The sequence below is a fragment of the Barbatula barbatula genome (genome assembly GCF_947034865.1).
Source record: "Barbatula barbatula genome assembly, chromosome: 23".
Lineage (NCBI taxonomy): Eukaryota > Metazoa > Chordata > Actinopteri > Cypriniformes > Nemacheilidae > Barbatula > Barbatula barbatula.
The window spans coordinates 10,889,046-10,903,698 of NC_136786.1; the positions used below are offsets into that span (position 1 = coordinate 10,889,046).

The following is a 14,653-nucleotide window of genomic DNA, read 5'->3' on the forward strand; positions in this document are numbered from 1 at the left end:
TCATGTGATTTTTCTTGTAATTCATGTGATTTTCATCAAGTTTCTTCGAGTTCCTCTGTTAAGTTGCTCTCAAGGGGGTGATAAATGAATGCCATAGATGGCTGAAATGAAAGGACGGAGCCTGAGGCACTTTCTTTAATATCTGTTTAGTTCAAACACAGCTGAGCGAACCCCCTAGCGTGAAAGCCATTTGCTAGCAGCAGTGATGGTTACAAGGTCATATTTTACAAACAGACGTCACAGTTAACGGGAGGCACAGTTTGGAGCTGTCGTCACTTTAATGGTCTAGGTGGCACTTGGTCACCCTAAACCAATCAGACGGTCCGGTTGTTATTTACAGATGTACATTAACTAACATTGACATTACCAACACATTGCGAAGGCAAGCTAACCTTATTATTCCTTAGAGTTCGGTCATGAATTTGTACTATAAACGTTGATGGGTAACTCACCCCGTACCGCTTGTTCAAATGACATCAATGATGCAATGAATCTTTGTTTGCTTGAAGATAGGTTTGTAACTACTCTTGTAAGCATTCACATTTACTCCTGGCAGTTACATATAAAGTGCTGTGATGCCATTTTTCTCCTGATAAAATGGTCACAAAACCACCACTTAAGAAAATGTAAATATTTGAATGTGTGGCATATGGAAAAGGCCAGAATCGACAGAGAGTTGAAATGCTGATTTGAGTAATAACTTGTCTTTTAAATGTGTATTTTAAATATTTAGAGGTTTATCCCTGCAGCTTTGGTTCTGCTCTGTTTAAGAGGCTTATTGGGAAGCTTGAGAGTGTCTCAGACTTAAAACGTCACATCATCCCCAGTTCAAAAGAGGAATGTGAAAACATTTTGTTCTTTTCTTTTGAATCCGACAGACAACACCAGGCAACCTTTTTGCTGGCCAATATGACCAGACCATTGCCTGACGCTGACCCTTACAGGTTTGAAATAGAACCCAGTTACACTTGTAAACCAAGAGTTAGCCTAAAGCCAGAATAAATGTGACCTATATATTTCAAGCTTCGGTATTCTCCTGCGCTTTCTGTAATAGTCTGTAGTATACATTTGTACCACATATTGGTCCTCCTCAGTATAATAGATTCGGTCAGTGGTATAAAGGTTTGGAATTTAGATGCGTTTTCATTGGTCAGGCTGAGGGACCAATTAAACCATAAGATAACCAAAAAGCTGTGTTTAGCTTTTTATAGCCGGTTAGGCTCATATATTTTTTCCATTCACTGCCCGACACTTCACTTTGTACCTTGTCACTTCTACATATTGCTAATCCTTAATTTAACACAATGATAGTTAGATACCTTTTTAAAATAGGGCTGTGCAATAAGTCAAAATATCGCAATATGCATATCGCAATATTTAGCAATAACTGAATCGTTTTAAAATTCAAAAAGTTAAGCTGCTTAAGTAGCAGCAGTAGTAAAATTCGTCCACTTAATAGTTGTCCTACCACTAAAATAATTTTAGTGAGATTATTTTAAGGTTGAAAAACAGCTCGTTGTTGCTAAATTTCAATAATATATGTGAGATTTACATATTACATTTTATTTGTTTATTCTTTTCTTTTTAGGTTGATGATGCAGATAACAGACAGAATGTGTCTGATGTTTGGAAGATGATCAAATAATCAGAAATAATGTAAAATATGTACATGTGTGTTGGTTGTATAATTTTCTGTTTTTAAATATATATTTTACAAACTTGATATATTTTATTCTATCGCACATCGCATTATTTAGCAAATTATTGTATATCACAATTTTCTTTAATATCAAGCAGCCCTCTTGGTGATATATATGAATATTTTGAAAATATTTTAAAACAATTTAAATTGACCACTTTAGAAAAATAAATATTGCATAGTATATCGAATATTGCATTATTTAGCATGCTATTTCATATTGCACTTTTCTTTAAATTCACACAGCCCTACTTTAAATTTAAACAACTTGGTTAAAGAAAAGCGTAGTATTACTAGTAACACTTTACAAAAGGTGTATAAAGACCTTACATAATGATGCGTTATGTTTTTATTACCTTAAAATGAGCTATTTCTATCTACATACATCTCAGCAATTTGCCATGTTTCTACAGTAGCCCTGAACGGACAAACTCTACGGAGCACATTTCATAATACGTTATGTCCTTCGGCAAAGAAGCGCAAGCATTTGTGTTAAGTCATTCCACTGTGGCCGAATGGCTAGCATTTGGTTGGGTTGGGCGATGCAGTTGTAGTTAAATCTTTTGCTGTCTTGTTAACGCTCAGGGCGTATACAGTGTCCGCTAGCGTTAGCGTGGCTCATGTATGAAGAAGGAGAGAATGAGGCTGTTCACCCTGAGGCTCCGTCTGTGTCAGCCTCATGCTGGATTTAGCATCGGGTGGAGACGCTTGTGGTGACTGTCACTCGCCTTGAGGCTTCACCACAGGATCCAGAAGCGCCAGCTTCCTCTGGAAGACAGGGTTGCACAGCCTTGTTTAGTCATCTCCCTTGTGGCCTATGAGGATCATTCATTTGGCCCTTTAAACCTGAACATGATGCTCTGCTTTACTTTCAAAAGTGTCTGTTAATCGACATGATTCTTAGCAATACATTTTTATCTGATTCATGTTATTTTTAATGCTAGACAATGCTTTTGACAATTTAAAAGAATGTTTCTATGATCTTGTAGCTTCAAATAAAAGCTTGAGTTCCTTTTTGAATGCATGCCAAGCTGGAAAATAAATAATGAATGCTGTCCATGAAGGCCCTACAAGTGAGTTTGTACAATTGGCTCTATAACGAAACCAAAGTTCGAGTGGTCAAGGCACAAAAAAAAAGCAAAGGAATAAAAAGAGACATGCTATTTAGGAAATAATGCACATTCTAGTGTGTGTTGCTCTGCACAAGAATTGACTTTAGTTAGAAATGGAACATATACCCCCCTCTCCATTATGCATGGAAAGTTCAAACGAGGGGTATAAAGAGGATGTTACTGGCCTGCCCGCTGCCTTTTTAAAAGCTGTTCTTTTGTCTCTTCCTCTAAACTCATTTTCTGCACATGCACACAGATGCTCGCAGTCCGGAATGCATGCGTTCCTTCATAAAAGCAAAACTATGCCGTGAACGCCCATAACACACAGTCCAGAGGACTTGACCTTGACTTAGGCCTAAACAAAACGTTTTTCTGGTGTTCTTTTGAAGATGGCTGGATGTGATACAGGAGAGAAGAATAATTCACACTATGATATGGATACATGGTTCTTTTATTACATTTTTACATTCTTATGTCAGCGCAGGATGCCTGCATGTTGGATGAGTTCAGAGATATGTGCTTGGGGTGGAGTGGCTTAGGCTTTTGCAGTAAACTTCCTGATTTTGGAAAAGCGGCGTGCTCTCAGATTGTATCCTACATTGCATCAATTCCCATAAACAATGAGTTTCATTTATCTATCAGGTGTGTTGTGAACATAATTAGAAATAATAAATAATATACATAATAAAATAATAATTTTGACTTTAGCGTTTAATTTTCCTCTAAAATGTAAAACACATTCCAGAAAATGTTTTGTATATTACAAATTTATTTAACAGAACAAAGGTATTCGTCCATTCTGCAAAAAGTTGTTATACTGTTGTTATATATATATATATAAATTACATGTTTATAAGTTTATAAAAAAAAAACTGAACTCAACAACATAACAACTGAAACTCAAACTTTTTTATTTCAAGACGGAATTGCCTCCGTTATTTGTATAATAGCGTGTTATAGGTAGTTCATATTAAATAAATAAGAATATTATTATACCTACAGCACCTCAGCTACATAAGTTTCGTTACATTCATTCTGTTTTGAATTCTGCATCCTGTTTGTCATCTACAGTATGTTGCCAGGCGTGGGTTGGTCCGTGTGCTTATTTCCAGTTCGGGAAGGAAATGCCTTCACTGTGTTGACAGGATAAGAGAGAAAGCAGGATACATGTGGCAGTCTTCTCCAGAACTTTGACCCCCAACAGCTTAAACTCTGTGGTCAGCAGCATGTTCTGTGAGGAATGTCATTTGCCCTTGTTTAGCTCATTCTTTATAGAAAACCGCACATTGGCATGTCACAGAGAAATTATGAAATAATAATGTAAAGTCATGTTTTGCTTACTTTTGAGTACACATTTGTCCCCAAAATATGGTTAAGTAGAAACCCACACACAAATCTGTCACCCTCTGGCAGTTGTCAAACTTGTTCGTTGTAAGGCGCATTGTGTGGGTCGCATTGCTTTGTGGCAATACATATTCAGTTATACAATTCTGGAATATCAATTATTTTGGTTGGTGGTATTATTTTTCTGTTTGATTGCACACAATTTATAAGAAATCTCTATATTTCATAAAATGCCACACAACTTGTTGCCCCCTGGACCCATCTTGGGGCCCCCCGTTTAGGAACCACTGCCCTATGGATTCTTCTCTCTTTGAAGATGCTGAAACAAAGGGTTTCAGTTCAGCGTGGCGAGTCAGATTTTGATGAACTGTGAGTTAAACTGGCCCTGTGCCATCACGCGCTCTGTGTTTCCTGTTTGTCGTAACAGAGGCATTACAACAGTGGGGTTTTAATTGCAGCTGTCGCGAGACAGGAATATCATGCCGTACGTCCCATAAACAAACATCTGCTCTTAATTTGATCATAATCCGACTCCGTTATTGATGGTTGAGCATATTTACGAAGTCTCGAAGCAGATGCATTCATTCATCAGGCATTGGTGTGACTTGTACGGGGAAATTGTGGCTTTTGATGAAGTACAGTTGAAACATGATGATTTGAAAAAGAAGAACAGGGTAGAAAGAAGCTATGAAGAGGCATGAGAAGTTAAATGTGCTTATCGATGCAGTTTTAATGAGGAACGAGTCAAGATACCAGTTGCTTTGAAACTTCTAGTTGAATTGTTTCCTGCCTTGTAAAGAGAATGTTCCTGCAAAACACAACTACAGCAACACACCCATGAAAGCTCTGTGTATGTGCCTATGAGCCAATTTTATTTTGTGTACATTGTACTTTTCTGCATTTGGTAGATGCTTTTATTCTAAGCGCCTTGCAGCGCAAACATTTTCATCCGTGCATATTCCCTGCGATTCGAACCCATGACTTGGTGTTGTGTTGCACCATACTCTTCCAGTGGAGCTCTTGGTTATTTCAGTTTCTGGTCAAATGTTGCTGCTTTACATGTTGATTGCAAAACGTTATTGACTCCTCCGTCACATCTGTATCTTCACAGGCATTGGATCAGGACCGAACATCATTGCAGAAGGTCAAGAAGTCAGTTAAAGCCATTTACAACTCCGGCCAAGGTACATGTGCTACCACACAAACACACACGTTGATTTTCCATGTTAAATGGGACTTCCTATAGACTTAATTGTTTTTATGTTGTGCAAACTTGATCCCCTTACCCTAAACCCAACCCTCGCACAAACCTTTCTGCATTTTATCAAATAAACATATTTAGTTTGATTTATAAGATGTTTTCCTCATTCGGACTAAAAGATGTCTCACAAGGTCAAAAACTACTGCTATTATTATCTTATGCATCATTTGGTTTACCAGGAGCAAACATTACACACACAGACTCACAGAATCGCTGGTTTTGTTGATGCTGTATTAGCATAATGCAAATAAGCAGGCTTATCAGATTCTTGTTCTTGCTAGACAATATCATAGATATGATGTTCTGTTATATTTGTAGCGCTTGTAGTACTTTGGAGGCCGTAATGCTGTTAAAACAAATGGCTAGGTTGCAGTTAATCACGTTCACGCTTCCTGTTTACTTCCACCCCCACACACCCACTCACCTCTCTGTCACACACACATATACACATGCACACTGCTCCCAGGTATAAGTGTTTAAAACATCTTCTATTGAACCAAGCAGCAAAGACCCATCAGGTTATAATCACAGAAACCTTGCACAGATGTACAACAATGTAGTGCAGTACAAACGATTTATTTAGCTTTATTTAGGTGGGTTCAATGATTTATTGTGATTAATCACATCCAGAATAAAAGATTGTGGTTACTTAACAACATGTCTGTGCACTTTTCTTGTTTATTTTGTATTTATAAACACATACACATACAAATGTCTAAGAAAAATGAATACATGTTTACATAATAAGAATTATAAGGAAAGATCAATATGCAGTATACATGCAGCTATTTTCTAAATATATACATGTATGTGGACGTGTATGCGTTTACAAATACAAAATTAATATGCAGACATATATTATTATGTAAACACAAACTTTTATTCTGGATGTGATTAATCATGAGTTATCATTGAGCAGTCCTAGCTGCAATTATAGGTTTGATTATCCAGATTTTATTATTTCAGTCATATTTTTAAAGACAGTGGTTTAACATTATGGGATGGGTATACAAAATACCCATATCGATGTCTAGCAGGCTTCCATAAAGCAAATATACAAGGCAGAGGTTATATTAGCTAAATATTTTCCATCATTTACTGAATGTGGTTGATTGAGTCATTTTGATAGATTTTTATTTTGTTGTTTGTTTGCATGCTCAGCTTTTTCTGTTCATCTGTTGTCTTCATAAATAAATAAATAAATACATGATCTAGCTTTCTTTTATTGTTCTGTGAATTGAGCATTCAAATTGAAAATGCGAAGCTCCAAAATGCGCATAAAGCCATCATAAAAAGAATCCATACGGTTAATACATGTCTTACAAAGCTAAACAAAATTGATGTTGTGAGATTATTTAGTCGTGTTTGGATGTAAACATTATAAAACACTCAAAATGGCCGGCTGTAAACTCCACAAATCCTAACTTTCGAATCTTATTGGTTGTCGTCTGTCTCTTGACCACCAAGCTATGGTATTACTGTTCAATAATTGTTCTCCTTGTTGAAATTAGCAGAAAAGGTGTCATAGAGGTAAAGATATTGCTACTTGAAAATGAAAGATTATGAAAACAAGCATATTTTTGAGTTCTACAAATACACAAATAAATCTAGAATTCAAGACCAACTACTATTAAAAGTAATTTTTTAAAGAAATTCAACATCGAATTGGCAAACTACAGAAAGCCGTGAGAGAAGATGTAGATTTTTTACCCGCATGCTTTTCAGAAACATTGCCGCAGTCATGCATGCATTTTTGATCCCTCAGGAGAAATCTCTGAATACCCTGAAAATATTCTTCAGTTAAGCGTTTGTCCATCTCTCACCCTGCCATAAAATCTCAATTAACTGGACGATTTGTTCATGCTTTTATGTTGTGTTTCCTGTCCAGATCACATTCAGAATGAGGAGACGTACGCCCAGGCGCTGGATAAGTTTGGGAGTAACTTCATCAGTCGGGATAATGCGGATCTGGGCACGGCCTTCGTGAAGTTCTCCACTCTGACCAAAGAGCTCTCTGCCCTGCTCAAGAACCTGGTGAGTCCACTTAAAAGCGTATTTATTTTCCAGGCTCCTGAGAATGATGTGGAAGAGGTTTGTTTGAAATGCAATATTTTATTATGTCAAAGCCAAATATAAACTCATTTAAAGCATTGCCGCATTTAAGATCCTCTTAGACCAAACCAGCCTCTGCGAAAGGTGTTAAAGTGTGTGTGTGTGTGTGTTTGCATGCCTGTGTATGTTTCTGTGTGCATCTACACAGGTTGTGGAGTTCTCTGCGTTGGTGTTGGAGGCGGATGTGTGAAAAGTGTGTGTTAGTGGATGTGTGTGATTAAATGGGGCTTCGTAAGCTCTCGGTCTCTCTTCTGGCACAGACATGGAGACAGAGCCATACATTCTGAGTGTAGGAGTTGCGGTAGCTAGTAGCTACAGCGCGTCTCCTTTTCACCCCTCACACGCACACAAACACACGCATTCCTAACTCGCAGTGTGAATGCTGGCGGCCGCTGGGAAGGGAAGTCATATCCGTGTGAGCGGAGGTTGTGTGTTCCAGCCATGCACACCTGCTCAGCGCGTGCTAGAAGAAGAGGGAAAGTGCAGTGCCTTTGGTTTCACTTCACTGTTGGATTTTCTTTTTAGCAGTTTGCTTTTCATCAACCTAGGTTTTTTTTTTCCTCTTTGCAGCACGAACACTATGTGTGGGTACCATAATACAATTATGTTTTGGATGGTAGTACCGTGGCACTTTTGAGCGATTATTGTAAATATTACATTTAAAGGTATCTTGAAACATAACATTTTCAGAGCAATTTCACAGGGAAATGTTTTTGATTTCAAATTTGTTGGCTAACACAGTTTACTGTGGTTACTAGTATTTTGGTGAGAAATTGAATCTGTGGTTGCCATGGCAGTTTTACTTTACGTAAGCTGTGTGTATGGGATATTTCACCGTCGTGTTAATGTACATTTGTGTCATGCTCTCCTGCCAACAACAGCGTCGACATTCCCCGATTCATTTCCTCGTGTCATCATTATATGGGCCGTTTTACAAAATCAGAGTGGGAAACTTCTTGAATTTTTTTTATCTATGCAAATTGTATAATATCAAAGGTACACATTTCCAGTAATTCTGCAGTTTTCATGTTGTGATTTCGTTAAGTATTGGAATATTCTTCTTCTCCCTTGAAATTTAGGGCTTTTGAGTTCGTGACACCCATCTAGCAATTGAAAGTACCCAATAAATTATGGTTTTATATGTATATATTAAGTTTACTGATACTATAAATATTATCCTGGGTTTCAATAGATGATAGAAGGATCTTGGTAAACAACTTCGATTTGAATACTTAAATGCTTTTTAAATGTGTTTTTTTTATGCGGGACATCAGTTTGCACAAATTCTGTAGAAGGGCACATATCCTAACCGTTTCAACTAGCCCCCTCCAGAAGACCACAGCCCCTCTAAAACGCTGATGGTCTAACATCGTCCGATTACACAGCCTCTTGTCTCGTACATAACAGGCTATCAGCATTCACACTGTGTCTGGAAAGTCATGGAGCTGTTGGCTTCGCCCTGTGTGGCTAATTGGTTTCGTCCTGCAGGCCGGGCTTTAAAGAATTCTCCTGCACCATAATTAATCCTCGATAATGTAGAAGAGAGTTAAACGGCATCATTTTGTGTCTTTTGGTCTGTTGTATCTCACCGTTTCACTGAAGAGTTTATTGTCTAGCTGCTTTTAGGCTCTTTTGGCACCGAGCTCTGGTATTTATCACTGAAACAAAAGCCTCCATTTAGAAACGCCGAAGAATATTGAGGCAGAGGAAATGGACGGAAATACTCACTTTATTTACGGTTTAACATCACAATGTGTTCCCATCACAATATTTTGCATTTGTGACAAGCTTCACATCCATATGAAATACTGACTAAATGAAATGTGTCTGCAGACATAGGTTGCATCTTCTTCATGTGAAATAATTGAAACACGAACATACACGCTTGCTGCATCTTGCTATCTACACTTTGACCTCTCAAAAGCATGCAAATCTGCCCCATGACGAATTCGGAGGGAATTTTAGGAATTGACAGTATAAAACTGCTAGTCAAGACTTCTTAAAAATATGGAGTATTAGTTTTCAACATATTTTAACAATTTTCAACAATGAGGTTTAACTTGATTTAGTTTTGCTTTAATGAAAAGAGAATCGTTTAAAGAGAGAGATCCAGGGTATTAAATGTAGTGGTATCTAGTGAGGTTGTAAATTGCAACCAACCCAACCCTCCCTACGGTGGCTGACACAGAACTAAGTTGTCGTCACGTTTTTGCTTCTTTGCTGACGGAGATAACGTATTTACGAAACACGCTCTGTAGAGCAGTTTGTCCGTTTAGGGCTACTGTAGAAAAAACATGGTGAATTCCATTTAAGGGGAACCGCGGTGTATGTAGATAGAAATAGCTCATTCTAAAGTAATAAAAACACAACGTTTCAAGTCTTTATATACACCTGAAGACATTGTTATGGATATTAAATTGCATTTCTGTTACTTGATCCTCCAAAAAACGACACATTGGACCTTTAAGAACACTTATTGGCTTCCCGATCAGCCAAAATGTCTGTATAGGCGCATTTGTACATAAATATTCATGGAATAATGTTTGATATCAGTTTTTAGTCTATCATTATTCATTTGTCTTTTCTTCATATTATGTACATTTCCCATGAGGCCACTGTTCCCATGTCCACATGGGTTATTTGAGTCTTGCCTGTGTGTCCTCTTGGGCGTAAAACATTCATGTCAAGTAATTTGAAAAGATCTGTCCCAAAGCATCAAATGTCAGCAGATGTCTGCCGATCTTGATATATTTGTGTGTCTCTTTCAACAGACCCTCTGTGCTGATGCCTGTACTTGATATGTTTTCTCTTATTTCTCCTGTGCTGTGCTTATGGCGTGCCAAGTGTCATATTAACACTATCGTCTCTGTTTCACCGTCTCTTCCGGCAGCTCCAGAGTCTGAGTCATAATGTGATCTTCACTCTGGACTCTCTGTTAAAAGGCGACCTGAAGGGCGTAAAAGGGGTGAGAAATATTTACCGACCTTCTAGTTGACCGTCTGCCACATGTTGAGAATGATGCGATGAAATGGTCACAATCTTAATTTACCGTTTACTGCTGGAAAGCTAGCTTTCCTCAATGTTTATACATTTAGCACTATTAGAGTTATCGCAGCACTTCTGTCATTAGATCTTTGTTTAACATCTGCTTTTCATTTTTAATATGACAGACTGTAGCTACTGCACTTGGCTCATTGTGTTCTTCTGTTTTCCCAGGACCTGAAAAAACCATTTGACAAAGCCTGGAAGGACTACGAAACAAAGTTGTGCGTCTGCATGTTTGTTCAATGTGTTTTTGAATTCAATTGGCCTTTTCAGATTTCATACGGATTACATTTGGCCTTTGGGCTGTTTCCATTATTAGATGCCTTTACAACAATGCTCCATCAAAAAATAAAACATGAGCATGGATAATTTCCCCCTGCAGATGTGAGACTAATGTCAAATAAACACAGCACTAACACAGAACAACCCAAATAAGTTTATGCTTATAGATCGTTTCATGGGACGTGCACGCCGGGACTGCAATTAACTTCTAGGCTGTGTTTGGCTAGTGTCTAATAATATAACTATTTATATTTAATTTATATTCATATTCATTTCTCTTATTATTTTATTGTATAATAATTATATCACTCATTTTCTGGCAATCTCATATTGATCTTGAGTGCCTATACAGTAGTATTGCATATGTCGTATCTTCGTATTAAGTTTGATCAAATTTATAAAAGAGAGATACATCTGTACGATTATATCCGGAAAAACACGAGCTGCTAGAGATGGGACTAGTGGGGAGAGTGGGATGGAACTATAGCACGAGCAAGCAACACATCATCACATTAATCCCTTCGTGTTTTTTACATTATGCACGTACGCGCCGATTGCCAACAAAACAGATGTTTGACTTACAGCGCAGTTGATGTCCTGCGTTTTTTAGCACTGGGGCCAGAATGATAAAAACACTTTCCGAAACAAGTTGCTGGGGGAGTTTCTCAGGCACAGAAATACTACATCGTACAGTCAACTCGTTTTTAACAAGATGACCATTTTAAGCATGAGAATCCAGCACGTTTAACAGTGAAAAGAAGTCAGAATGCATGACATAGCATGATGCCTGATCTTTAAATAAACAATTTGTTAAAAGGGTCCTGTAGTTTGTCTCATTTAAAGAAACCGTATGATACATTCATTGACATTCAGCGGTTGAGCTTGGTATCGCAGCTAAAATTCAAAATATTGGAGACGCAAATTTAGCCAAGTAACGGTTCTTCTCTGTTTTTTTGCTTGTTATCAGAAATAATCTACAGGCACTCAATTGTTTGTGAATGTTTATGATCACACGTCTTTCCATCTTTCAGTACAAAGATTGAGAAGGAGAAACGTGAGCATGCCAAGCAACACGGGATGATCAGGACGGAGATCACTGGGGCGGAGATCGCAGAGGAGATGGAGAAAGAGAGACGGCTTTTCCAACTGCAGATGTGTGAGGTCTGTAACATAATATCTACGTGATAGATGCTTAGGGTCAGTTGTTTCAGTTGTTTGTTTTTGTTAAATGTTATTGTTAACATTTTGTCAATTAAACTAAAAAACAGCATGGCATGGTTTTGGGGTTTCTTAGATCAATCACACAGATTATACAGCAAGAGACTGATTACTAAAGACTTCGCTTTAGTTTTTACTGTTTCTTTATAAAGTTGGTATAACATGGTGAATACGAAAACCACATTCATTACCATCAACGGTACTCCCAAAAAACATACAAATATTTTCAAACGTACATTTTGTTATTATTACTCGTAAGCAGAAGTTACAAGGTACTGGCATTAGATTCGCTTAAGCGATATCTCTAAACTCAAAACACCAGTTTAATATAACAGTTTAAAATGATTACTCAAAATGAGTCGTCCAAAACTTCCGAAGTTTACATTTCGCGTTTTTGTCTTTTATGACTAATACTGTCCTCACCAACCAAGTTCCAGACCTTGTCACCCATCATCGCTTCATCCCACCTTCCCTGTGCTACAGACGTTTCTAGAATTTTCTGACAGTGACAATTGGAAAAATGTGTACAGTTTTTGTTTATTTGTAATATGTCGTAATTAATGATATAAGCTAAAAAATGTACTTGAGTTAAATATACACTAAAACCTGGATGCTACATGAAAATTAACAACCACAATAATTAGCACCACAGAATTGTAAAAGAACTAAAGACGTGTTTACACTGTGTAATTTGCTGAGAGATTTAACTTCCCAGAAGATTCTTCATTCGTGACCTAATAACAATTTCAATAATGACATCAGAATTCTAAAACCACACCTGCAGCCAATCAGAGTCCACCATCGAGTCTGTGCCAGTAACCACAAGATGCTTTGTTGTTACTGAGTCACACCACCGGCTGTTCTGATCGATGCTCCTAATATTAATTATAGAAACTGGTTATGTAATGCTAATTGTCTGTTTGCCTTACTGCTGTCAGATGTCTTCCATCAGCACTAGAGCAGATGGCTCACATTATTATGGAAATGTTTATTTAGTGGCATCATTACCATCAATGTCACCATTGTTCTTTAGAGAGAGGATTGCTTTGGGATATACTGAAGGTGAACAAATTGAGTTTGTCACTTTGGATTTTGCTGACTTACTTGACATCAAGGGTTGTTGGGTGCAGAATGCTATACGGTACTTGCAATATATATATATGCATTACTTTAGCCAAAGAAAAGAACACTTAAACAAGGCAGCCAATACCTCTAAGTTGCTTTACAAATGCAGTTGAATGATGGTTAACGCGGCAGAAATACTAATACTCTGAATTATGCTAAATGTTGTGGGGGGGGAGATGGTGTAAAATCATGAGCATGGCCTAAATAACGGTGAGCTGCTGGGACATTACAAGATGTTCTGGAGTTTTCCACTGGGGGATAAACCAGGATTACACAGAAGTTAAATTCATTTGTTTAGTGGGTTTCTGTTTTGAGAGTTGTCATTGCATTATATATGTTTAATATTTCTAATTAAATAGGTGTGAAAAGAAGAGTGCCACGATGAGAACCTGTTTTTGTCATACAGGTTTTTTCCATACAGAAAAACTAACATGTGTAACATGTCTATTTTGCAGTACCTGATCAAAGTGAATGAAATAAAGACCAAAAAAGGCGTTGACCTCCTTCAGAACCTGATCAAGTATTACCATGCACAATGCAAGTAAGTCAATGGACTCATTTGACATTGACCTAATTCTGCATGAATCCAACATGTCGAACTCAAAATCGGGAAGCGCTGATGCACGTTTGATGTTATGAAAGCGTCCGCAGTCAATATCGGAAGTGTTATCGATCCATGTAACCTTACATGTCAGTGACCTAAGGCCCCGAAAGTGATGCGAGGAACCAAAAGTGTGTATCGCTCCCTGTCTCTCTCAGCGTTTGAAGGTTAAATGTTATTCTCAGTTGGTGTTGTGCATCAGATGCCTCAGCAGAAACACGTCACATTGATTTCTGCGAGCTTACCTTGCGCTTCAAGGCCTTTTTATTTGCATGCTTTGCAAAGCTCTCTTGGTTTTCCCTGATGTGTGCTCTGCTTAGATTCCCCAAGGTCACTTAAATGCAAAGTCACGTTTAGATTACGCTCGCATACTTCAGAAAGCAGAACCACTGACTAACATTTGAATCCGTTCAAAACAGTCAGTATTTAAAAATGGATGTTTACTTTATACTTCCCTACACGAAAAGGCAGGTTTCCGCTTGTTAATGCCACGAATGCCTAAGACGGTTAGTTTTACTAATCAGAGACTCCGATTGGGAAATATTTTGCGTTAGGTGTAATGTTAACACGATATTGATAAACTGTTCTTGTCAGTGCAAGTATTTTGCGACAGCCCCAGCTGGACAAACAGTTCTTGAACGGTCACATTCTGACAGAATGGTGTAGTAAAACAAGCTTGTTTAAAAGCTTGTACTAAAAGATTCACTTATGGAATCATTAGGGACAGAGATTACGATCACAGCCAGAATCGTTCAACTCTTTACGATTCTTGTTCCTGTTAGAGACTATAGCAAGACCGTGCTTCTGCAGTATGTTACTGTAGCTGAGCTGATGATATTGTTGCATATCATTAA

At 37.8% G+C, this 14,653-nt stretch overlaps 1 protein-coding gene across 3 annotated transcripts in view; it reads left to right on the forward strand.

Moving 5' to 3' along the window:
* asap1b (ArfGAP with SH3 domain, ankyrin repeat and PH domain 1b) overlaps positions 1-14,653 on the forward strand; it is a gene marked incomplete at its 5' end in the record, with an annotated part of 50,777 nt that overhangs the window by 18,024 nt on the left and 18,100 nt on the right. For all 3 annotated transcript variants that reach the window (XM_079488360.1, XM_079488358.1, XM_079488359.1), the window contains 6 exons: positions 5,267-5,339; positions 7,305-7,450; positions 10,419-10,493; positions 10,745-10,794; positions 11,887-12,016; positions 13,654-13,739. In XM_079488360.1, the coding sequence (XP_079344486.1) occupies positions 5,267-5,339; positions 7,305-7,450; positions 10,419-10,493; positions 10,745-10,794; positions 11,887-12,016; positions 13,654-13,739 (560 nt within the window). The remainder of the gene's footprint in view (positions 1-5,266; positions 5,340-7,304; positions 7,451-10,418; positions 10,494-10,744; positions 10,795-11,886; positions 12,017-13,653; positions 13,740-14,653) is intronic.